This window comes from Hemiscyllium ocellatum, chromosome 5, assembly GCF_020745735.1.
Source record: "Hemiscyllium ocellatum isolate sHemOce1 chromosome 5, sHemOce1.pat.X.cur, whole genome shotgun sequence".
Lineage (NCBI taxonomy): Eukaryota > Metazoa > Chordata > Chondrichthyes > Orectolobiformes > Hemiscylliidae > Hemiscyllium > Hemiscyllium ocellatum.
In genome coordinates, this window is record NC_083405.1 from 137,424,698 (window position 1) to 137,450,102 (window position 25,405).

General features: G+C 49.4%; 1 protein-coding gene across 1 annotated transcript in view; it reads left to right on the forward strand.

Annotated features, from left to right (window-relative positions):
• The first annotated feature begins 2,836 nt into the window (after positions 1 to 2,836).
• mroh1 (maestro heat-like repeat family member 1) overlaps positions 2,837 to 25,405 on the forward strand; it is an 89,676-nt gene continuing 67,107 nt past the window's right edge. Inside the window, exons 1-10 of the mRNA XM_060825244.1 lie at positions 2,837 to 2,902; positions 3,600 to 3,876; positions 12,649 to 12,794; positions 13,654 to 13,785; positions 14,160 to 14,322; positions 16,662 to 16,760; positions 17,547 to 17,698; positions 18,635 to 18,775; positions 23,563 to 23,655; positions 24,581 to 24,659. Coding sequence (XP_060681227.1) covers positions 3,855 to 3,876; positions 12,649 to 12,794; positions 13,654 to 13,785; positions 14,160 to 14,322; positions 16,662 to 16,760; positions 17,547 to 17,698; positions 18,635 to 18,775; positions 23,563 to 23,655; positions 24,581 to 24,659 — 1,027 coding nt within the window. The 5' untranslated portion in view covers positions 2,837 to 2,902; positions 3,600 to 3,854. The remainder of the gene's footprint in view (positions 2,903 to 3,599; positions 3,877 to 12,648; positions 12,795 to 13,653; positions 13,786 to 14,159; positions 14,323 to 16,661; positions 16,761 to 17,546; positions 17,699 to 18,634; positions 18,776 to 23,562; positions 23,656 to 24,580; positions 24,660 to 25,405) is intronic.

Below are 25,405 nucleotides of genomic sequence, written 5' to 3' on the forward strand. Positions count from 1 at the left end.
CAACAAGTTCTTCATTAGTTTTTTTGGACATCCGCTCCTAGTTCCTAAAACATTCCCAATCCTCTGGCCTACCACATGGTTCACCATTTTGTATATCGCGATTGGATACATTCCTCAATCACCTTTGTTCACCATGTGTGTCCATGTTGCTCCTGGAACAAGGTTATGCTATCCTTGGTTTTATTTTCAGCGAGGTTGTAAATGACACAGACTCTGAAAAGTCTGGAGGTGAAGGGGTTTACGGCCAAGTTGATAATAGCTAACCGAGACTGCCTCAGGCAGAAGGCTTTCAAGTTTTAAAACAGACTGCTTGTACAATTGAAGGGGGTGTGGCCTGTTCTCCCAGCTCAGTTTTTCCCTGGTTTGGTTTGGCTTTTAGCAGTAGTGTGGAAAAAGGTTGCTGGACCCAAAGAAGCAGGTCTAGGCTGGTCCTCTCTCTCTCTCTCTGACTTCCCTCCTGTCAGACCCTGTGTTTGATTTGACCTTTTGTGCCAAGGAGTGTTTATGGGGATTGTTGCAAGTATTTGGAACAGCATCGTTAAGTTGGATTAGTCTGTTGGGTTTTCAGAGAAGTTAAGTTATTCAGTATTCTGTTTTCTGTTGTTGGTGTTTCATTCAGTAATCTTGCAAATAAATTCTGTTTTATTTTAAAACTAAGTGAGTTGACCAGTGACATTTCTCCTGGAATACCCACTTTACATCTGCTTAAAACAATGGGCAAAGTTAGGGTCTGTGCTACCTTCTTGAAAGGTTTTGAGGGGTCTAGCCTGGTCCATAATGGATGTTCATCTTTTTCTGTGTTTTTGACCAGGATAAATTTTCGCTGAGCACTTTGAAATATTTGCTTCATTCTCTGTCACTGCTCATCCATTGACTTTTCCCTTAGTCTGTTTTCCGAGAGTACATGAGAAGAATCTTTCTCTGTACCTCTGTTTGTCCTTATTGAAGTTCAGGACATTGGTTTGAGACCCGAGTTTGCCTTCCTCAAACTGAAAAGAAAGTCCCACCCCTAGAGGATCCTTAACTTTGAGATCTCTCTTAATCCAAAGATGTGCAGGTCAGGTAAATTGGCCATGATAAAATTGGCTCAGTGTTAGGTGCATTAGTCAGGGGTAAATATAGGGGAGGGGAATGGGGCTGGGTGGATTACTCTTTGGAGGGTCGGTGTGGACTTGTTGGGTCAAATGGCCTGTTTCCTCACTGAAGGTAATCTAATCTGAAGCTCTGCCTCATTACACATTACCAGATCGAAAACAGTCTGTTCCTGGACAGATTCTGCAATGTTCTGCCCTAAGAAACAATCGCTGATGCTTGTTACAAAATTCGTCTTCCACGTGTACCTGTGATGTTAACGTGTAGATTTAAATCACCCATGGCAATTGTACTTCTCTTAATGCCTCCATCATTGCTGCATTTATTTGTACTGTTGTGAGGCAATGCTTTGATTTGATTTCATTTACTATTGTCACGTGTATTAAGGTAGAGTGAAAAGTTTTGTTTTGCATACAGTACAGGCAGATCATACCAGACAAAGTGCATTAGGGCAAAACAACACAGCACGGAATACAATGTTTCATGGGCTTATAGATAACTCCCAAACGGAACTTCTTTTCCAAACTGTTCCTGGTTTGTACACAAACTGATTCCATGTCACAATCTCTTGCCCTATCCTTTATTTACAAAGCTACCCCACGAGAGTGGAGGGTACATGGACTGCACTGCAGCAGTGGTAGTAGACTCAGATTTATTAGTGACTCTAGGATAGACACATGGATGATAGTAAAATGAAGGGTATGTAGGTTAGTCTGATGTGAGAGTAGGATACAAGGCTGGCATTACTTCAAGGGCTGATGGGCCTGTACTGCACTGTATTGTTTATGTACCTCATGTTCCTTTATGCCTTTCTCCTGGAACTTTGAATACCGCGGAATATTGATTTCCCAGGCTTGGTCACCCTCCAACCACATCTCCATAACAGCAATCAAGTCTGACTCACATTTTTATTTGAACCATCAACTCTTCTTTTTATAAATGCTATGTGCATTTAAACAAAGAGTCTAGATTTTTTAACCACACTGTCTGGCTTTCATTGCTGCAACACCCTTCTGCATTTCTTTTACCCCTTCCCTGTCACACTGAGTTTTGTTAGTCTTTTTGCTACCCTACACCTCTGCTTGATGATTCGATTTGACTTTTTTCAACTTACCTTCAATCCCCCAATAATTAAATTACAGCTTTATATAACTCATACATTACAGAATTCGCCAGGAGACTGGACCCAGCGTGGACCAAAGGGAATGCAAGGTGGAGGAAGTCAGGGTGAGGGAGTAAGGTTGCAGGGAATGAGGGTGGTTCTGAGTGGAGGGGCTAGGATGGAGGGAGTGAGGATGAAAGGAGTAAAGGTGGAGGGGAAGGGTGGAGAGTCTGAGGGTGAAGTGGGTGAGGTTGGTGGGAGTGAGGATGGAGGGAGGGAAGATGGAAGGAGTGAGGGTGGAAGGAGTGAAGGTGGAGGGAGTGAGGGTGGAGGGAATGAGGGTGGGTCTGAGAGTGGAGGGGGTAGGCTGGAGGGTGTGAAGATAAAGGGGGTAAAGTTGAAGAGAGTGAGATGGAGGGAACGAGGATGAAAGGGTGGGAAGGAATGAGGGTGGATGGTGGGAAGGAGTGAGAGGTGAGGGGGAGGGAGGGAGAGTGGGAGAGTGGGAAGGAGGAATGAAGATGTCTCTCCGCCAGAGGGCGGTGTATTCTGCCTGTATCAAAGATGGCGCTGCCGCTGTAATGGTCACAAGATGGCATTGAGCATGCGCAATTAACGCGTAGCTCATTAAACCTCGTGATTAGCACGTGACCAGAGCAACTCACGTGATTCTTCAGTGACCAGGGGAACCTGAAGTGAAGGAAAGAGGTGAGGGGTGAGAGGGACAAGAAGCAAGGGACAAGAAGCAAGGGACAAGAAGCAAGGGACAAGGGACAAGGGACAAGGGACAAGGGGCAAGGCAAGTGGAGGGGGAGATGAGAGAGTGAGGTGTGGGGGCAGGGGCAGGGGGTAGAGGTGGGAGGAGGAGGGTGTGGAGGGAATGTTTGGGGGGGGGAGGGAGAAGATGATTGAGGGACTGGGTGAGGAGGGGGGGAGTGCAGGAGGGACTGGGTGAGGAGGGGGGGGAGTGCAGGAGGGACTGGGTGAGGAGGGGGGGGAGTGCAAGAGGGACTGGGTGAGGAGGGGGGGGAGTGCAAGAGGGACTGGGTGAGGAGGGGGGGGAGTGCAGGAGGGACTGGGTGAGGGGGGGGGGAGTGCAGGAGGGACTGGGTGAGGAGGGGGGGGGAGTGCAGGAGGGACTGGGTGAGGAGGGGGGGGAGTGCAGGAGGGACTGGGTGAGGAGGGGGGGGGAGTGCAGGAGGGACTGGGTGAGGAGGGGGGGGGGGGAGTGCAGGAGGGACAGATGTGTTTGGGGAAGGGAGGGGAGTTGCTGATTATGTGCTGTCTGTGTTGAGGGCTTAGGGCTGTGAGAGAGAGTGTCTGTGTGTGAGAGAGGAGCGAGATGTGGGGGAGTAACTAATGACTGATTGGAATGAAACCTTGTGTTATTGTTTATTGTGGTCAGATTGGTGCCGAATGGAGTTTCACAAGGAGTGTATCTGCTGACGAGAGAGTGAGAGGGCTTCGGCCTGGCTCACTCTGCATTTGAATTCACTGAAGGACTGACAGAGGGAGTTTCTGTGGAGGTGACGCTGCTGAAAGGTGGGACTAGCATCACGGCTTCGAGCATCTGCAGACAGCTCCAGTTCAGCAGCTGACAGGCTACACTGACAGACACAAATCTCACCGTGCGAACAGTCAAAGGGGATGAGGTAGCAGAATGGGAACAAACTATACTGAAGGTGAGAGCCTGTCGCAGTCCCTTCCTTGTTTTTAATGTGTCGTTTGTCACCAGATAACATCATTATTAAGCTTCTGTTTATTGGAAAGTTCCTGGGGTGATTCATTTCCCAGTCATTTTCACACTCTCTCAGAAGGTTGTAGGTTTAACGGCGAACCTCTGACAGTGCAGCCACTCCTTTGGTGCTGACCCTGAACTCCTTCCCGCCTCCCCCCAATGAATAGTGGGGAGGGGGCACTCTTGGTGCCTGTTTGGATTGGGTTTGTGGGCTTTTACAGCTTGGACAGAGACCCTTTGGCCCATCTTGTCTATAGTGGCCATCAGACATCCATCTAATCCAGTCCCGTTTTCCAGTACTATTCTATTGTGCTTCAGATGTTTATCTAAATACTTTTGAGGCTTCCTGTATCAAATACTCAGGCAGTGAATTCACAAAATCCACAGTCCCCTGTGTGAACAAACGTTTCCTCAAATCGCCTCTGAACTCTCTGCTCCTTCAAACGGTGCCCCTTGGTTATAGACCCCTCTATTTTAAGGAGAAAAGTTTCTCTTTATCTACCCTATCCCTGCCCCTCTGGGGTTTATACGTCTCAATCAGGGTCCAGTAGCAGCTAAATGCTGACTATACCTGCAACACCCACTCCTCGTGAATCAATTGCTAATCATTGTCAGCTTGCTGAGCTCTGTGACTGGGTGCAGCATTCAGATGTTCTACGCCCTGAGTCTCCCATGATGATAATCCAGATAGGAGCAGGAAGTATGAGGAAGGCAAGGGGAATGCTGGCCATGATTATGGGAGTATAGAGTAAGGAAGTTTCACAAGGCTGTCAGAGACACCACATTGTGAAAACTGAGTCATTTCAGCCTCCTGACTTTAAAAAGGGACAGACCAGCACTGGAGACGGTTCCCAGAACGTTGAGCAGGCTGCACTGATGCCCGGTCACAGGGTGGCTGTCAGAGATGCCCCTTCATCTGTGGGCTTTGTACACATAAGGGCCTCCCAATTTACAATGGGGGGGGGGGTGAGGAGGCATTTCAGGGGGTCAGGAGTCTGTGGAAGTTGTACTCCAAGATATTAATCAACCAGAATTGAGGTGCTGAATAGCCTGATCCTACCTTTTCACATCTTCAGGAGGGTAGAGAGGAGATATGTGGGGGATTAGAGTGAGTGTGGGGTGGAAGAAGGCCACTCAGCCTGTCAAATCTGTTCTACCATGCACTGATCTGTTCATCCTCGCCTCCACTTCCCTGCCTTTCTTCCATAACCCACTTCCCATCCTGATTAGCAGTCTGACTCTCCCAGCCCTCTGCAATAAAGAATTCCACAGATTCAAGTCCCTCAGAGCAGAGATTCCTGCTCCCCTCTGCCTTAAGTGTGCAGCCCTTTATTCTGAGACCATGCAGTCTGGTTGTGGACTCTCCAATCAGGGGAAACGGTTTCTCCACATCCCCTAAGAATCTTGTGTGTTTTAACATGGGAAGGATGTAAGGCTGAAGAGGATGGGAGAGAGAGAGGATGTAGGGACTAAAGGAAGTTTGAGGGGAGAGTTGTTGGTTGGGGTGTCGGGCTGGGGTAGGTTACAGGGAGGGAGGGTGTACAGACTGGATGGTCATGAGAAAGTACCCCTTGGGAATTTCCAGTTGGATGAATGACGGGAGAGGTCTCCTTGCTGGGTGAGGGAGACCCAGTTCGGTAGGAAGTCACTCAGGATGTGTTTCTACTTGCTGTGATCACATTCCTCTGAACCAAATGAGTCTGGAGATTTGGGTTTTACACCTGAACTGTGCCTGGGCCTGCTCAGGAGGACGTTGCTGTGTCTGTGGTTTCCTCAGCTTTGCGGTGAGGAAGCTGGCCTCTCTCTCTCTCTGACCGAGATCCTCCTTGTGACTGAGAGCTTGGGTCTGTGGGGCGTGGACATCCTGCACTCCTTGTAAATCCCACTGAGAGCTGTTTGCTGCTGGATGGTATGGAGTTCCCTCCCAGGACCTCTTCACCTCCCCTTCCTCATTTGAAACCCCCCTCAAAACCTTATCATTTGTCTGGGGAATGAACGGTGTCTGCATCAGCTGGTTACTGGTGTGTTCAGTGTCTGACTCAGATGTATATGCCATGTTCCTCTGTTCTGTGTGTGTGCACTGACTACAGTGTCCAGTTAGTTTTAAACAAAACTTCCTTATTACTTGTCTTTTAATTATTTAGTGTAAAACTCTGACATAAATACCTCGATGTGGATTGTGGGAGATTCCTGTGCCCCGGAATGTCCACAATCCCAAAAGGAGTATGGATTGAGCTGAATAAAATCCAGTCACTGGAAATGAAATTGAAAATGTGTGGTGTGTCTCACTGGCCCCCTGTAACTGAGTGGTCTCTATTCACTTGGGAAAGAAATGTATCCTTGGGGAAGTAGGGGAGAGTGTGTAGGGAGCCCTACCTCTTCCTGAGTCCAGCTGATTGGCTGGGCCTTGACCTGTGACCCCCTCTGTCCCCCATCTCTCCCTGCAGCGTGTGACTCTCACTGTCCTGTCGATGGCCCTGCTTTATCTTATTGGTAAAGTGTGGTGATGGAAAAGGCACGACAGCTCAGGCAGCATTTCAGGACCAAGTGAGTCGCCATTTCAGGCAGGACCCTTCTTCAGGGCTGGGGAAGGGGGCTGAGAAATATATAGAGGGAGGGGGTGGGGCTGGAGGAAAGGTGGGTGAAGGTAGGAGGTGTCAGTGATAGGTCAGTGGGGAGGGTGGAGCAGATAGGTCGGACCGAAGATGGACAGGTCAAGGGGGGCAGATCTGAGTCAGAGGGTTGGGGTGGGGGAAGGTAGATTTTGGATACTGGTGACTTCAATGTTGAAGCTTTGTGGTTGTAGGAAGATGAGGTGTTCCTCCTCCAGTTTGCAGGTGGCCTTGTGTAGGTGGTGGAGGTGGCCCAGAGTGGACATGTCATCAGAGGGGGGGAGAGGGAGAGCGAGTTGAAATGGTTGGCCATGGGAAGGTGGGATTGGTTGGTGCGTATGGACCGGAGATATTCCCCTGAAAAGTGCCACAACTTTGCGCTCAGTTGCTCTGATGTAGAGGGGGCCACATCTCGAGCCTCGGATGCAATAAATGAAGTTGGATGATATGCACGAGTAAATATGCCGGATTTGAAACGATCCATCTGGAGGAGGAAGAGGAAGATTAGATTACTTACAGTGTGGAAACAGGCCCTTCGGCCCAACAAGTCCACACCGACCCACCGAAGCGCAACCCACCCAAACCCCTACATTTACCCCTTACCTAACACTACGGGCAATTTAGCATGGCCAATTCACCTGACCCGCACATCTTTGGACTGTGGGAGGAAACCGGAGCACCCGGAGGAAACCCACACAGACACGGGGAGAACGTGCAAACTCCACACAGTCAGTCGCCTGAGTCGGGAATTGAACCCAGGTCTCTGGCGCTGTGAAGCAGCAGTGCTAACCACTGTGCCACCGTGCCGCCCAAGATGTAGGTGCAGGTTTTGTACCTCTTACGGTGGCAGGGGAAGATGCCAGGAGTGGAGAGGGGGTTAGTGGGGAGTGCGGGCCTAATGGAGGGAGCTGTGGAGGGAATGGTCCCTACGGAGTGCAGTCTTGGGGGTGTATATCTTGTGCTTTGATCTGCTCAGCGACTCAGTGTGAATAGTTTGTAGCAGTGAGCTGCTTATCTCTGTCTGTCTGACTGCCCTCGATTTTAACGTTTTGAGGGCATTTAAACCCAGCTCAGTCACACAGCACATTGTGAAAGGGAGACTGTCTCCCTGTGAAATAGTGTCTTCACTTTAAATCGCTCCTTGTTTCCGCTCCCTCCGTGTCTTCACCCCCCCCGCCCCACTTTTCTAATTCCTTCAACCTCTAAACTCTAAGATTTCCCCTCATTCCATTCCATCCCACTGGATGTGATGCCTTCAGCTGCCTGGATTCCCTCTGTCTCCATCTCTTCCCTCCTCCAAGCAGTTTATTACCTCTTCAGTAGCTTTAGGGCAGGGCAAGGATGGTGTCATAGTAATGTATGTTGTGGACCAGGCCAGAGCCACTCAAAATATTTTAAGAAGGTCACTTAGACCCTAACTCTTTCTTACTTGTAAGGCAGATGTGAAGTGGATATTCCAGGTATAATGCAGCTGGTCAAATCACTTGGCTTTAAGCAAAACAGAATTTATTTAAACACTACAGTCGAGTCGCTAATAAAGAAAGAGGGATATGAATTGAATTAAATTTATTGTCACGTGTACTGAGGCACAGTGAAAAGCTTTGTCTCACGAGCAATAGAGTCATAGAGATGTACAGCACAGAAACAGACCTTTCGGTCCAACCTGTCCATGCCGACCAGATATCCCAACTCAATCTAGTCCCACCTGCCAGCACCCAGCCCATATCCCTCCAAACCCTTCCTATTCATATACCCATCCAAATGCCTCTTAAATGTTGCAATTGTACCAGCTTCCACCACATCCTCTGGCAGCTCATTCCATACACACACCACCCTCTGTGTGAAAAAGTAACCCCTTAGGTCTCTTTTATATCTTTCCCCTCTCACCCTAAACCTTTGCCCTCTAGTTCTGGACTCCTGACCCCAGGGCAAAGACTTTGTCTATTTATCCTATCCATGCCCCTCATAATTTTGTAAACCTCTATAAGGTCTCCCCTCAGCCTCCAACGCTCCAGGGAAAACAGCCCCAACCTGTTCAGCCTCTCCCTGCAGCTCAGATACTCCAACCCTGGCAACATCCTTGTAAATCTTTTCTGAACCCTTTCAAGTTTCACAACATCTTTCCGATAGGAAGGAGACCAGAATTGCACGCAATATTCTAACAGTGGCCTAACCAATGTCCTGTACAGCTGCAACATGACCTCCCAACTCGTGTACTCAATACTCTGACCAATAAAGGAAAGCATACCAAACGCCTTCACTATCCTATCTACCTGCGACTCCACTTTCAAGGAGCTATGAACCTGCACTCCAAGGTCTCTTTGTTCAGCAACACTCCCTAGGACCTTACCATTAAGTGTATAAGTCCTGCTAAGATTTGCTTTCCCAAAATGCAGCACCTTACATTTATCTGCATTAAACTCCATCTGCCATTTCTCAGCCCATTGGCCCATCTGGTCCAGATCCTGTTGTAATCTGAAGTAACAGGCAGACCAGAGTGAAGTAGCAGAGATAGTAAATAATAGGTAAACAGTGACAAAAACACAGGTGAATGTTAAGAGTTTTGAGTCCATTCAATATTCTAACAACAGTAGGGTAGAAACAGTTACGAAACCGGCTTGTACGTGTGTTCAGGTAGAGGTTGTAGAAAAGCATTGCCAGGGTGGGATGGATCTTTGAGAATGCTGGTGGCCTTTCCTTGATGCAGGCCTGGTAGATGGATTCTGTAGATGGGAGGTTGGCCTTTGTGATTGTCTGGGTCGAGTTCACCACTCTCTGTAACCGTCTCCGATCTTGAATGGTACAGTTGCCATACCAGGTAGTGATACATCCAGGCAGAATGCTCTCTGGCACACCTATAAAAGTTGGCAAGGGTATTCGCCGTCATGGCAAATTTCCTGAGCTGCCTGAGGAAGAAGAGACGTTGTTGGGCCTTTGTAACCAGTGCGTCCACATGAAGAGTCCAAGAAAGTCTGTTGTGGATGATCACTCCCAGGAGCTTGACACTCTCGACTTGTTCCACCTCTGTGTTGTTAATGTGTAGGGGGGGGGGGCATGAGTAACATCAATAATGAGTTCCTTGGTTTTGCCGGCATTGTGAGTTAGGTTGTTCTCAGGTTTTCCACCTCCCGTCTGTTGTCTGTTTGGTCTCCATCTGAGATTCGACCGATCGTGGTGGTGTCATTAGTGAACTTGTAAATGGCATTAGTCTGGTATTTGATGCAGTCACTGGTATACAGTGAGTACAGGAGGGGGCTGAGTACGCACCCCTGGGGGGCTCCAGTGTTAAGTGTTAGTGCGGATGAAATATTGTCCGCAATCTTCACTGATTGTGGCCGGTGGGTCAGGAAACTGAGGATCCAGTTGCAGAGAGTGGGGCTTTGTCCGAGATCACTAAGTTTAGTAATCAGTCTCGAGGGAATAATAGTGTTGGAGGCTGAACTGTAGTCAATGAGTAGGATTCTTACGTAGCTGTTCTTGGTGTCAAGATGTTCTAGGGAGGAGTGAAGGACAAGTGACATGGCACCTGACATGGATTTTTTGGTCTGATAGGCAAATTGGAGTGGGTTAAGAGTAGTGGAAAAGCTGGAGTAGATTAATGCCATGACCAGCCTTTGAAAGCACTTCATGACCACCGAGGTTAGGGCCACTGGGCAGTAGTCGCTGAGACATGCTGCATGAGCTGCCTTAGGCACAGGGATAATGTTGGCCCTCTTGAAACAGGCAGGGACAGTGACCTGCTGCAGGAAGAGGTTGAAGATATCCGAGAAGACCCCTGCCAGTTGATCTGCACTTGCTCTGAGTGCACGGCCTGGTGCTCCGTCTGGTCCCATCGCTTTCCTTGGATTCACACTAACTTAGAATAACTTAACTATTGGAAAACTTAACCAAGCTGGTACAGTAACTATTACTAATGAACTGTACCAATACAGTAATGACCCATAAACACACCCCTTGGCAAATAGGTAAATTCAAACCCAGATTCTTACAGGCAGGAGGGAGCAGTATAGAGAGAGAGAGAGATTTCAGAGAAAGTCAGCAAAGTTCTTTTCTGAAGCTTGTGACTCTCCTGGAATCACACCTTGTGACTGCTCCAGCTAAAACAAACTCAAACACCTGGCCTGGGAGAGCGGGCTGCTCCCCTTCCATTGTTAAACCAGCCTTTTCCTAGACTTTTCGTCACCTCTGCCTTTATGACCTCTCCTCAGGAAAAAAAACACCAAGGACAAGAAACCTTGTGAAGGTGGCAGCATCGTCACACGTAGCAACCCAGAACCCCAGGCCAATGTTCTGGTTCTCACCCGGCCAATGGTGAAATTTCAGTTTGGTAAAATCTGGAATTGAAAACTTGTCTGGAAATGTCTTCGCCCAGAGAACGGTGATCCTGTGGAAGTCTCTGCCACAGTAGGAGTATGAGGACAAAAGGTTGAATGTTTTTAAGATGGAGGTATAGCAGTCAGCACTAATGGGGTGGAAGGGTAAGAGGAGAAAGTGGGAGCAGGGGACTGAGTTGGATGTTTAAGCTCGAGTGGTGCAGACAGCAAGGCAGAATGACTTACTGCAGCCCCTTTTCTGTATTTCTCTGTAATGGCCGTACATTGTCTTAAGCAATGGTGGTGACAGGAAAGGAGCACCCTACAGGGACCCCGGGGTGATGTTGGACTGGAGGAGCGGATAGGGAAGGATGAACGTTTGAGTTTTAGTAATTTAATATTAAATGTATTCAGTATTTTAACATTTTTACGATTTATTCGGTAATGTGTTCTGTAATCCAAGATGGCACCAGGACGTGGTAACATTATCCACTTTTCCCTGTACCCAGGTACAAGTGACAATATTAAATAAATAAATAAAAATCTTAAAACCCATCCGGTTCTCTGATGTCCTTCAGGAATGAAATCTGCCATCCTCAGTCAGCCTGGCCTACGTGTGACTCCAGGCCCCCTCAATAGTGTCTGAAATGGCAGAGCAATTCCCTCTGCTTGAGGGTAATTGGGGCTAGGGAAAATGATGCAGGCCTTACCAGAGACATAGAACATAGAAACATACAGCGCAGTACAGGCCCTTCGGCCCTCGATGTTGCGCCGATCCAAGCCCACCTAACCTACACTAGCCCACTATCCTCCATATGCCTATCCAATGCCCATTTAAATGCCCATAAAGAGGGAGAGTCCACCACTGTTACTGGCAGGGCATTCCATGAACTCACGACTCGCTGAGTAAAGAATCTATCCCTAACATCTGTCCTATACCTACCACCCCTTAATTTAAAGCTATGCCCCCTCGTAATAGCTGACTCCATACGTGGAAAAAGGTTCTCATTGTCAACCCTATCTAAACCCCTAATCATCTTGTACACCTCTATCAAGTCACCCCTAAACCTTCTTTTCTCCAATGAAAACAGCCCCAAGTGCCTCAGCGTTTCCTCATACGATCTTCCTACCATACCAGGCAACATCCTGGTAAACCTCCTCTGCACTCGTTCCAATGCCTCCACATACTTCCTATAGTATGGCGACCAAAACTGCACACAATACTCGAGATGCGGCCGCACCAGAGTCTTATACAACTGCAACATGACCTCAGGACTCCGGAACTCAATTCCACTACCAATAAAGCCCAGTACACCATATGCCTTCTTCACAGCACTATTTACCTGGGTGGCAACTTTCAGAGAACCGTGTACATGGACACCAAGATCCCTCTGCTCATCCACACTACCAAGTATCCGACCATTAGTCCAGTACTCCATCTTCTTGTTACTCTTACCAAATTGAATCACTTCACACTTAGCTACATTGAACTCCATTTGCCACCTTTCTGCCCAGCTCTGCAGCTTATCTATATCCCGCTGTAACCTGCCACATCCTTCCTCACTGTCAACAACTCCACCGACTTTCGTATCATCCGCAAACTTGCTCACCCGACCTTCTAGCCCCTCCTCCCATGCGAGGACCTAGCGGTCAGCTGCCTTTCTGTCAGGATGACATTGTTTGAGAATTTCTCTTGTGCTTTGAGATGTTTGAAGGTGTGGCAGGGTAACTCTGGGTGGGTTCAAGTCTGTAACACAACCGGCCACTGCTGCCGTCTGGTTCTCCCCACAGCTTTCTCCGTCGCACTGATCGATGCAGCGTTTGACAAGGATGAGTGTGTCCGGAAGGAGGTCTCGCAGGCTCTTCGGGAGCTGGGCCGGAGCCACCCTCGCCTCGTTCTCCTGGCCTGTCACTCCTACCTCAGTAAACACAGTAAGGTAGGTCCAGGACTCGGGCCTTTCCCCCAGCAGACACTGCTACCATTCCCTCTTGTATGGATCAAATTCTCAAACTCTCTGCCCTGCGAGATGTGATCAGCTGTATTCGGGGGGGGGGGAGGGAGAGAGAGAAGAATTTCGGCCCCATCGTGTTCATGCTGGCTCGGTATCTCTCTGTGAATCACTCCCTACCCCAGCACCGTTCTCCAAGCCCTACATGTTTTCCTCTGTCTGACAGCTCTGGCCCCTCAGCAGATAAATCAGCTTTCACCACACTCTTGGGCAACCCCTCCAAGAACCAGGCAGTTTCTGGCGACTTTTCACCTTGTGTCATTGTTATTTGGAATCATGCAGTACAGATGAGGCCCTTTGGCCTATTGAGTCTGTACTACCAAAAATTAAATACCCCTTATTCTAGCCCCATTGACTGGAAGGTTATGACATTTTAAGTGCTCTTCCAAGAACTTTATAAAGTTAGTGACGTTTCTTGTTTCAACTCCCCTTCCCAGTGACCCATTCCAGGAGATGGCTCCCTCCAAAAGGAGGTAGAATCCTTTCCTCAAATGCTCTTTAAACCTTCAGATTCTCAATGTTGACCCTTCAATCAATGTGGCAGCTGCTTCCATCCCACTGTGTCCACATCCCTCTGTGACTTGTTACCCTTCAGTCCTAGCTCTCTAATCTCACCATCTCGCCCTGCTGCCCCCCCCCCACCCCCCACTCAGTCTAGTCCTCTCCCTCTTGGTGTCGCCGCACCCCCTCTCAGTCATGACCCCCCTCGTTCTCACCTCTCGGCCCGCCCTCACCACCCCTCTCTCATGCTCTCTTTTTTTCTCTCTCTCTCTCACTCTCTCTCCAGTTGCTACAGGGCCATCGCGTCATCGTACTCCACACAATGGAGGCCATCGTCCAAGAAACCATCAGCCAACTAGACCAGTCCCTGGCCAAGATGATCATCTCCTTGGCTTCCGACGAGATGACCCGGATGAAGGCAAGTACCCCCTTTGCTGTCCATCCGAACACAACCCCCTACACTCCTCACTCCACAGCCCCACCCCATCCATTATCTGGAACCTTCTTTGCTGAACTCGACTTCATCTTTGTGTGTGGATGGTGTTTCAGGCATGGGGACTATCACCCCACACCTCATTCACCAAACCCTGTGCATTGTGTGTTCCAGTCTCTCTGCAGAGACTACAGCACAAAGACTGACACACCCTAGGTCAGCGCCGAGGGAGCACCACAGAGGGTCAGCACTGAGGGGGCGCCGCACACCTGTATGCGGTAGGGTGGTGAGGGTCCTGGTGTTGGAGGAGGGTGTCTGCTCACCTGCCTGTGATTTACCCCACTCCTGGTTTCTTTCAGGATATTGTCCCCGAGTGGCAAGAAGCTGCCAGCCAGCTGCTGGTGGCCCTGGGCTGCAGGTTCATCAACGAGGTGATGGAGGAGATTCTGCAGAAGTTCCAGCCGGGGGTCCTGCCCCATTACTTTGTGGTTCAGACACTGGGCAACCTCGCCACGGCAAACGGTGAGGCCGCTGGGTTTACCTGCTCCCCCTCCTGATGCCAGAGTCCGTGGCCTCCTCCCTGAGAGATTTCCTCCTCTGATGGCAGGGCACTGTTTCCTGGTTACAGCCAGTGCGGATCGTCAGGGATGGTTACTGAATCCGTGCCAACTGAACCTGCAGGTTAATCTTATGAGAATCCTGAACCACGGCTCTCGAACCCCCTTGTGCTTCAGATTCTGAAGCCTTGCCCCATTTGAAAATAGCCTATGCCTCTATTCTTCCTACCAAAGTGTATAACCTCTCACTTTCCCACGTACTCCATCTACCACTTCTTTGCCCACTCTCCTAGCCTGTCCAAATCCTCCTCCTGCAACCTGTGTTACCTCAACATTCCCTGCCCCCCCCCACCTATCTTTGTGTCACCTACAAACTTAGCAACAATGCCCACAGTTCCTTCATCCAGATCGCTAATCTGTAACGTGAATAGTTGTGATGCCAACACTGACCCCTGTGGAACTCCACTAGTCACCAGCTGCCATCTTGAAAAAGACCCTTTCTTCCCCACACTCTGTCAGTCAGCCAATCCTCTACCTGTGCCAGTACCTTGCCGTTAACACCATCTTATTTAGCTGCTCCTGATGCAACACCTTGTCAAAGGCCTTCTGAAAATCTAAATACATCACCTCCACTGGCTCTCCTTTATCTAACTTACTCATTACCACCTCAAAGAATTTAACAGATTTGTCCAGCATGATGTCCCCTTGACAAAACTGAGCTGACTCTGCCTTAGTTTACCCTGCACTCCAAGGGGTCGATACATTGGAATCTTGGAAGATGATTGCTGTCGATTTTGGGACGGTTCCTATGGATTGGATACTTCCAAATGGTAGCCCACTACCTCAGGAGAGCGCGAGCAACCGGGGCACTTCAGACCTGGTTTTACATTACATTTGGGGAAAAAAATACTGGAATCTGTTATAAGAAAATTGTTAAGTGCATGCTTGAATAGTGATGAGTGGGCATAGTCAGCACGGATTTACAAATGGGAAATTGTGTGGAGTTTTTTTAATCAATATTGTTGGTAACATCATCAAAGCAAGTCAATGGATGTAATCTAGTTAGATTTTCAGAAGGCTGTTGTTAAAAGTGCCCCACGTGCTGGTGAGGAAAGCGAAAGCAGGTGGGATCGGAGGTAATGTACTGGCTTGGAGTAAGTATTGGCTAACAGCATCAGGGAATGGTAGTGAGTAAGCCATTCTCACATTACAGGCTGTTGTTGGAAGATCAGCACTTGGGACCCCAGCCGTTCACAATGTGCATTGGTGACCCAGAGATGGGGACCAAATGGATTCTTTCCTAGTTTGGGGAATGTAAGAAGCCAGGTAGGAATGTGTGCTGTGGGGAAGATGAAAAGCAGCTTCAGGAGAATTTAGGCAAGTTCAGTGAGTGGACGAGCGGTAGGTGGAATCTAGGGTGGAAAAATGTGAGGTTTATCTCCTTTGGTGGGAGCAACAGATGTGCAGACCATTTCTGAGATGGTAGGAGATTGGGTAGCGTGGGTGTCCAACAGGACATGGTGCCATTGTCAGCAAGTGCCCAAAGGCCAACACACAGCTGCTGCAAGTTATCGGGAAGGACTGATCGACTGTTAGCCTTATCACGAGACAAATAGATTACAGGAGTAGGGAGGTCGTGACTCAATTAAAGTTCCTGGGAATCTGATATAAAAGCAGTGCTGGAGAAACTCTGCAGGTTTGGCAGCTTCAGAGCTAAAGAGAACAGAAGAGGTTCTGAAGACTTCATCGGATTCGAAGTGATCGCTCTGTTTCTCTCTGCACAGATACTGCCAGATCTGCTGAGTTTCTCCAGCTTTGTGTTTGTTTCAGATTTCCAAGTTTCAGTCCCATCAGCCTGCCACGGTGGGATTTGAACCCACATCCCAGCACATCAGCCTGGCTCTCTGGACAAAGCATTCAGTCACATCACCAATGAGACCTTCTCCCTCTGTTTTGTGCCTCCACCAATAGAATACATAGAAAGCAGGAATCATCAGCAGTGCTTTGTCCGGAGGCCCACTGAAGATGTTACCGAGTAGGGTAACAAAATGTCTGGAAATGAGCCTTCCAGCTCATCGAGCAAACCTACATCCGGACTCTCCTCCAATGTTTATAAATCCAGTAAAGCTATAGCTGTTCATGCAACTTTCTCTGACAAAGATTTGTCCCCTCAGCCCCTGCTGTACCTCTGCAATAGGACCATTTAGCTTATCGTTTATGATTGGAATACTAATTGCTGATGTGATAATCCATGCCCAGTGTTTGCCCACTGCCTCTGTCCTGACTATTTGCTTTATTCTCCAGTGTATGGTATGGTGCCCTTCCTGACGGCCATCTTGGGGACAATGCTGCCAATGCTGGGGATGGCGAAACATGACTCTATGAAATCCGTGTTCACCATCGGTAAGATCACTGTTTAACATGATGGGTGTAGAGGACACTTTACTCTGTCTACCCCCATGCTGTCCCTGTCCTGGGAGGGTTCAGTAGAGGGACAGTATTGAGGGAACTTGGTATCTAGAAAAACACACACTGCAGATATTGGAATCCAAGGTAGACGAGCAGGAGGCTGGAAGAACACAGCAAGACAGGGAGCATCAGGAGATTAAGTTGACATTTCGGTTGTAACTGAACAAGGGTCTTGAAGAAGGGTTATACCTGAAATGTTGACTACTTCACCTCCTGATGCTCCCTGCCTTGCTGTGTTCTTCCAGCCACCTGCTTGTTACTCTGTACCTAACCCTGTGCTGGGAATGTTCAATGGGGGACAATGTAGAGTGAGTTTACTCTGTATCTAACCCAAGTGCTGTCCCTGAGCCTGGGAGTGTTTGGGGAGAGTGTAGAGGGTGCTTTACTCTAACTGACCCCATGTTGGGAATGTTTATTCATGGCAGTGTGGTGGGACTGATTGTGGAACAGAATTGAGAATCTCTGCAGAGTAATTGGGTGACCGAAGTGGAAATGATTGAGTTTTGAAAGGGAGTTGGATGGGCACCTGAGGGAAGTGGGGGCTAATGGGGACTGAGTGTATAGACCCACGGGGATGGGATGGTGCTGAATGGTCTCGCGCTGTGCCGTGAGGAGTGCTGTCTCTGTCGTTTCCTGGTTTGGTACTGCGGCGGTGTTAGGGGGTGTGTGTGTGTGTGGTATTCAAACGTTCCCCTTCCTGTGTTATTGCCTGGCTTCCAGCTCTGGGCCGTTTCAGCGAGAGTATCCTGGAGTACCTGGCAAACCTGGATAAGGCCCCAGACCCCACTGTCAGGAAGGACGCATTCTCCAGCGAGATCTACACTTCCTACGAGATCCTTTTCAACGTGTGGCTGCAGCACAAAGAGGCCAAGGTGAGGGCTGTTCCCACCCCCCCCCACCCCCTCTCCCAGCAAAGGGGCTGATCCCCATTCTCCAAGTGTTCGTGTTTCGGGTCCAGTTATCCTTCTTCAGGACTCACTGTCGCTGACTCGGTGTCCTGTACAAATCTGTCATAACCTCCCTGCTCTGATCATCTATGTCCCGGTTGATGAAGGCAGGTATCTCTTCTGCCTTCTGAACCATCACCATAACCTGTCCTCTGAACTTTCTGCTACCTATCACACACTCTGTACTGCCTTGTCTTGTTAATTCTTCCCAAGGGAGTGCACCAACCCACTTTGTTTTCAGGGTTAAGTTCCATCTGCTGCTGGTCTGTCTGTCTGACCACCTCATACCACCTTCAATCACCTGGCCAATCATCATGTCATCTACAAACCTCCTTACCATCCTACCCCAACGTCCTCATCTCTGAGGGTTTGATGGGGGGACGGTGTAGAGGGAGCTTTACTCTGTATCTAACCCCGTGCTGTCCCTGTCCTGGGAGTGTTTGATGGGGACGGTGTAGAGGGAGCTTTACTCTGTATCTAACCCCGTGCTGCCCCAGTCCTGGGAGTGTTTGATGGGGGACAGTGTAGAGGGAGCTTTACTCTGTATCTAACCCAGTGCTGTCCCTGTCCTGGGAGTGTTTGATGGGGACGGTGTAGAGGGAGCTTTACTCTGTATCTAACCCCGTGCTGCCCCAGTCCTGGGAGTGTTTGATGGGGGACAGTGTAGAGGGAGCTTTACTCTGTATCTCATCCTGTGCTGCCCCAGTCCTGGGAGTGTTTGATGGGGGGACGGTGAAAAGGGTGCTTTACTTTGTATCGAACCCCATGTTGCATGTTGTTATAGACACAGTGACCAAGTTTTGGTTCCTCAGAATTGACCTTCTCTCTGTGAGGTACCTGTCTTTGTGTTTCTCTCACCAGCTGAGGGCCAGTGTGGTGGACGCTGTTGGCCACATGTCGTACCTGCTACCACCCGACAAACTGGAGGAACAACTGCCCAAACTAATCCCCGGCATCCTGTCTCTCTACAAGAAACATTCCGAACACTTCCACATCACCCAGGTAAGCACCGACTCTGGCAGCAGGATGCTCTCGCATTTGTGAAGAGATCAGAGAGGCTGTCTGACACATTGTCTCCCATTGTCGTACCCCCCCCCCCCCCCCCTGCTCCATGTAACGTCCACTTGGCCCCCCACCCTCTTGTGTCAGGGTGCTGGACTGTCTCGTGGGGCAGATTTACATGAGTTTATTTTCAATACATTATACAATACAGAGAATCCAAGTTTGTTCTCCAGCACTACGAGCAGCAGGAAATGGAAGACGCATTCCCCACTCAGCTCTCGCTCTCGCTCTCTCTCGCGCTCTCTCACTCTCTCACACACCCCCCCTTAGGTTGCAAGTCTATTTCCTGCTGTCTGGCCAATCTTATATTTGTCAATTGTCCTGACCAGTAGGGAAGAGCACGACCATAGTTGTGTCCCCTCTGGTCTACAAACTGTCGCAAAATGTCTACAATCTCAACGACAGTACCACCTTGACCAACGTGCTTGGTTGGCTGCTACTCGGGGCAACAACATTTCACACCAGGTTTTGTTATGAACAGAACGATCACTCACACTTAACAAGCACAGTGAGAGTGGATTTCGAATCTTTGCAACTTTAAACCCCCAAAACACGCAGACACGTGTGATGAAGGCAAAGTACAGTATACCATGGATGAAACAAATATAGACAAAGTAAACAAAATTCCAAAGGTCAAAGACCAGGCGACAAGGTGGAAGGTTATTTTCCTCCCAGTGCGCCTGATTAAGTTTGCAGTGCTGTGATGCTGTTGATTGTTAGCTGATGGTCGTCCTTCCATTCGGTGGTTGATCAGGTGGACGTTGATCTTGTCTTGAATCATATGAAAAGTCTTTTAACCTTCCTCAGGTTTGCGGTAGTCTTCTCTGCTGGATGGGATTTCAGGAGACGGAGAATACAACATTACAACATAGTACAGGCCCTTCGGCCCTCCATGTTGCGCTGTCCTGTGAAACCAATCTGAAGACCTTCTAACCTACACTATTCCATTCTCGTCCGTGTGTCTATCTAATAACCATTTAAATGACTTTAAAGTTGACGCAGGCAGTGCATTCCATGCCTCTACTACTGAGTAAAGAAACTACCTCTGACATCTGTCCTGTACCTATCACCCCTCAATTTAAAGCAATATTCCCTCGTGCTAGCCATCACCATCGAAGGAAAAAGGCTCTCCCTGTCCACCCGATCTAACCCTCTGGTTATCTTTTATGTCTCAATAAAGCCACCTCTCAACCTTCTTCTCTCTAACGAAAACAGCCTCAAGTCCCTCAGCCTTTCCTCATAAGACCTCCCCTCCATACCAGGCAACATCCTGGTAAATCTCCTCTGAACCCTTCCCATTGCTTCCATATCCTTCCTGTAATGCAGTGACCAGAACTGCACGCAGTGCTCCAAATGTGGCCACACCAGAGTTCTGTATAGCTGCAACATGACCTCCTGGCTCCAAAACCCAATCCCTCTATCAATAAAAGCTAACACACTGTACATCGTAAGAGCCCTATCAACCTCAGTGGGATCTATGTACATGGATGCCAAGATCTCTCTGCTCATCTACACTACCAAGGATCTTGCCATTAGCCCAGTACTCTGTATTCCTGTACTCCTTCCAAAGTGAATCACCTCACACTTGTCCGCATTAAACTCCATTTGCCACCTCTCCGCCCAACTCTGCAGCTTATCTATGTCCCTTTGTAACCTACAACATCCTTCGGCACTATCCACAACTCCACCGACCTTCGTATCATCTGTAAATTTACCAACCCATCCTTCTGTGCTCTCATCCAGGTTGTTTATAAAAATGACCAACAGTGGGCCCAGAACAGATCCTTGTGGTGCACCACTAGTAACTGAACTCCAGGATGAACATTTCCCATCAACCACCACCTTCTGTCTTCTTTCAGCTAGCCAATTTCTGATCCAAACCACTAAGTCACCCTCAATCTCATGCCTCCATATTTTGTTCAGTAGCCTACCGTGGGGAACCTTATCAAATGCTTTACTGAAATCCATATACACCACATCAACTGCTTTACCCTCATCTACCTGTTTGGTCACCTTCTCAAAGAACTCAAGAAGGTTTGTGTGGCATGACCTACCCTTCACAAAACCGTGTTGACTATCCCTAATCAACTTATTCCTTTCTAAATGATTATAAGTCCTATCTCTTTACCCACAACAGAAGTCAGGCTCACTGGTCTATATTACAAGGGTTGTCTCTACTCCCCTTCTTGAACAAGGAGACAATATTGGCTATCCTCTGGTCTTCTGGCACTATTCCTGTAGACAATGACAGCATAAAGATCAAAGCCAAAGGCTCGGCAATCTCCTCCCTAGCTTCCCAGAGAATCTGAGGATAAATCCCATCTGGCCCAGGGGATTTATCTATTTTTACATTTTCCAGAATTTCTAACACCACCTTGTGAACCTCCATCTCATCTTGTCTAGTATCCTGTATCTCCGTAATCTCCTCAACCGCATTGTCTTTTTCCAGTGTGAATACTGACGAAAAATATTCATTTAGCACTTCCGTTATCTCCTCTGACTCCAAACACAACTTTCCACTACTATCTTTGATTAGCCCTAATCTTACTCTAGTCATTCTTTTATTCCTGATATACCTATAGAAAGCCTTGGGGTTTTCCTTGATCCTATTCACCAACGACTTCTCATGTCCCCTCCTGGCTGCTCTTAGCTCTCTCTTTAGGTCTTTCCTGGCTAACTTGTAACTCTCAAGCACCCTAACTGAGCCTTCACGTCTCATCTTAACATAAGCCGCCTTCTTCCTCTTGACCAGAAATTCAACTTCTTTAGTAAACTATGGCTCCCTCACTTGACCACTTCCTGCCTGCCTGACAGGAATGTACTTATCAAGGACACGCTGTAGCTGTTCCTTGAATAAGCTTCATGTTTCAATTGTGCCCATTCCCTGCAGTTTCCTTCCCCGTCCGATGCATCCTAAATCGTGCCTAATCACACAGAGGGAGGGGGATGCTTTCTGTCTGCAAACTCTGGATGGTTTCCCTTATGTTGTTACTGCTCTTGGTACTTGCAGCTTGTGAACAATCAGCAGCTATCGCCGGGCAGACTTGCCTCAACTGAAAAGATATTTGCTGATCAGTCACTATACAATGGGTACAGGGATAGGTCAGAGGCTAGGAATACTGCAGCAAGTATGTGTTAGAAGATGCCCTCCAACGCATCTCATCCACGTCCTGCACCTCTGCCGTCAAACCCCACCCCTCCAACTTCAACGACCAGAACTGCCCTGGTCCTCACCTTCCACCCTACCAACCTCAGCATAAATCACATCATCCGCCAACGTTTCTGCCACCACCACCAGAGATACATTTCCCTCCCCACCCCTTTCTGCAAAGACTGTTCCCTCTGTGACTACCTGGTCAGATCCACCCCCCCATAACCCACCCTCCTGTCCTGGCACTTTTCCCTGCCACCGCAGGAACTGTAAAACCTGTGCCCATACCTCCTCCCTCACCTCCATCCAAGGCCCTAAAGGAGCCTTCCACATCCATCAAAGTTTTACCTGCACGTCCACTAATATCATTTATTGTATCCGCTGCTCCCGATGCGGTCTCCTCTACATTGGGGAGACTGGGCGCCTCCTAGCAGAGCGCTTTAGGGAACATCTCCGGGACACCCGCACCAATCAACCACACCGCCCTGTGGCCCAACATTTCAACTCCCCCTCCCACTCTGCCAGGGACATGCAGGTCCTGGGCCTCCTTCACCGCCGCTCCCTCACCACCAGACGCCTGGAGGAAGAACACTTCCTCTTTCCCCTCGGAACACCTCAACCCCAGGGCATCAGTGTGGACTTCACCAGTTTCCTCATTTCCCCTCCCCCACCTTACCCCAGTTCCAAACTTCCAGCTCTGCACTGTCCTCGTGACCTGCTGTTCTGTCCGTCTTCCTTCCCACCTATCCACTCCACCCTCCCCTCTGACCTACCACCTTTACCCACACCTCCATTCACCTATTGCACTCTTTGCTCCCCTTTCCCCCAGCCCCGCCCCGCCCCCCCCCCTCCCGTTTATCTCTCCACCCCGGAGGCTCCAGCCTCATTCCTGATGAAGGGCTTTTGTCTGAAACGTTGATTTACCTGCTCCTCGGATGCTGCCTGACCTGCTGTGCTTTTCCAGCACCACTCTGATCTCCAGCATCTGCAGTACCCACTTGTGGAGGAGAATACCGCAGTAAGTGACTCCCCACCTCACTCTGCAGCACTGGGCCACCATCTACAAGGCACAGGTCAGGAGTGTGATGGCATACTCCCACTTGCCTGGATGGGGGCAGCTCCAACAACACTCGAAAAGCCTGACACCACCCAGGACAAAGCAGCTGCTTGATTGGCACCACATCCAACTCCTCCTCCCCTGCCCCCTGCCTCCACCTCCACGCACCAATCACACGCAGAAATAGCAGTGTGTACCATCTACAAGGTGCACTGCAGAAATTCACCAAAGATCCAGAGACTGCTCCCTCCAAACCCATCACTCCTTCCATCAGGGAGGACAAGGGCAGCAGGTACATGGGAACACAACCATGTACAAAATGCATGAACCAGCCCTTACCTGACATCATGGGTGCTCCTGCACTCTGCTTCAGTTCAAACTTCATGGAGGGCAGTTAGGGATGAGCATTAAACGCGCTTCCATCCAATGAAGCCCACATCTCGGGTACACCTACACACTGACCAGTGAAGAGTACGGTGATCAGGAAAAACGAACTAAAGCCCTGTGATTCACTTCCAGAGCCTGTGCCATGTGCTGGATGCTGCAGTGGAAATGGGCAGCCGAGTGCTGGAGACCCAGATAGACAATCTGCTCAGCATATTACACCCCCAGGTAAGGGACGGGGGAAACCATGTAAATATTACACCCCCCAGGTAAGGGGCAGGGGGAGGGGGACCCAGGTTTGAGACAGTGATATTGTAAGCATGGCCCCCCCCCAGCTGTTTTATTTGGTCTGATGATGCACCTCATTCTGTTTTGCTCCGTTATCATTCTGACCGATACTGTCTAATGAGGGGTGTTGCTGTATAGCAGGGACAAGATCACAGAAGGGTCACTGCACCCAGAATGTTAACTCTGATTTCTCTGCACGGATGCTGCCAGATCCACCATCACCACCACCACCCCCCCCGCCATGGCTCAGTGGTTAGCACCGTTGCCTTGCGATGCCAGGGGCCAGGGCTCGATCCTAGCCTCGGGCAACCGTGTGGAGTTTGCACATTCTCCCCGTGTCTGCGTGGGTTTCCTCCGGGTGCTCCAGTTCCCTCCCACAGTCCAGGGATGTGCAGGTTAGGTGGATAGGCCGTGGGAAATTGTCCATTGTATGCAGGCTAGGTGGGTTAGCCATGGGAAATGCAGGGTTGCGGGGATAGGTAGGGGGTTGGGTCTGGGTGGGATGATCTTTTTGGTTGGGGTGGACTCGCTGGGCCAAATGGCTGTGGATTCTCTAATTCTGAAGACTTCCCCAGTTTCAGGATAATTCAACAAAGGTGTTCCCTGTGCTAACGGTGTGGGGGAGTGTCTGTGAATGCAACTCCATCCTAAACGTAACTGTGACACGTTACGAACTAACAGATCTGTGGAAGCTGGCCACGAGTGTAATGATGAGCACGTGAAGGTTGATGCCTCCCTGCTGTCTGGATGGTGGGTGTTCCCTCCTGGCACAATGTTACCACCCACCACCAGACAGTGGGAGTACAAAGACTGCCCTAGGCCCAGTTTCTCTTTCTCTCTCTTCTCTTCCCCACCCCTCCCACAGGTGTGTACTCCCCTGGATTACAGCAATCACACGGCAGTCAAGAACCACAATGAAGCTCTCCGCTGTTTCACCGTGCTGGGTAAGGACACCTCGCGTGGGGGGACAGAAACAACTCCTGGGTAGCCAAGGCTGGGGGGGGGGGGGGGGGGGGGGGCTGGTGGTGTGGGAATGGTGCCTCAGAGTCAGTTCCAAATCTACTCTAGCCACTTGTCTCCATAACCTGGGCAAGTACCACTGGCAGAGTCACAGCAGAGCTCTGCCCATGTTGGGAGGGCGCTGGGGGAGGGGTGGGAGGAGAAAAAGGGCAGGTCAGTGCTGAGGTCACTCTGCCCCCTCCGGGTGGGGGAGGGAGGGGAGGTGGTGTGTGTGTGTGTGTGTGTGTGTGTGTGTGGGGTCACTCTGCCCCATCATGGAGAGGGGGTTTCTAGCCTCAGACACTTCTGTATGGAGTTTGCACATTCTCCCTGTGTCTGTGTGGGTTTCCTCCCATAGTCCAAAGGTGTGCAGGTTAGGTGGATTGTTGATGGGAAATTGTTCATAGTGTTCAGGACTGTGCAGTCTGGGTGGATTAGCCATGGGAAATGCAGGGTTACAGAGATAGGGTAAGGGAAGTGGGTCTGGATGGGATGCTCTTCAGAGGAGTAGGGTGGACTAAATGGGCCAAATGGCCTGCTTCCACACTATCAGGGTCCTGTGATTCAATGATTGCCATTGTCTATGGGATGATGATAACAGTGACATTAATTAAGCAGTGATCCATCTCATCAATGAATCTGCGTAATCTCCGATGAGAGATGGGGACTCCGTTCTCCTGGTGGGAAGCGT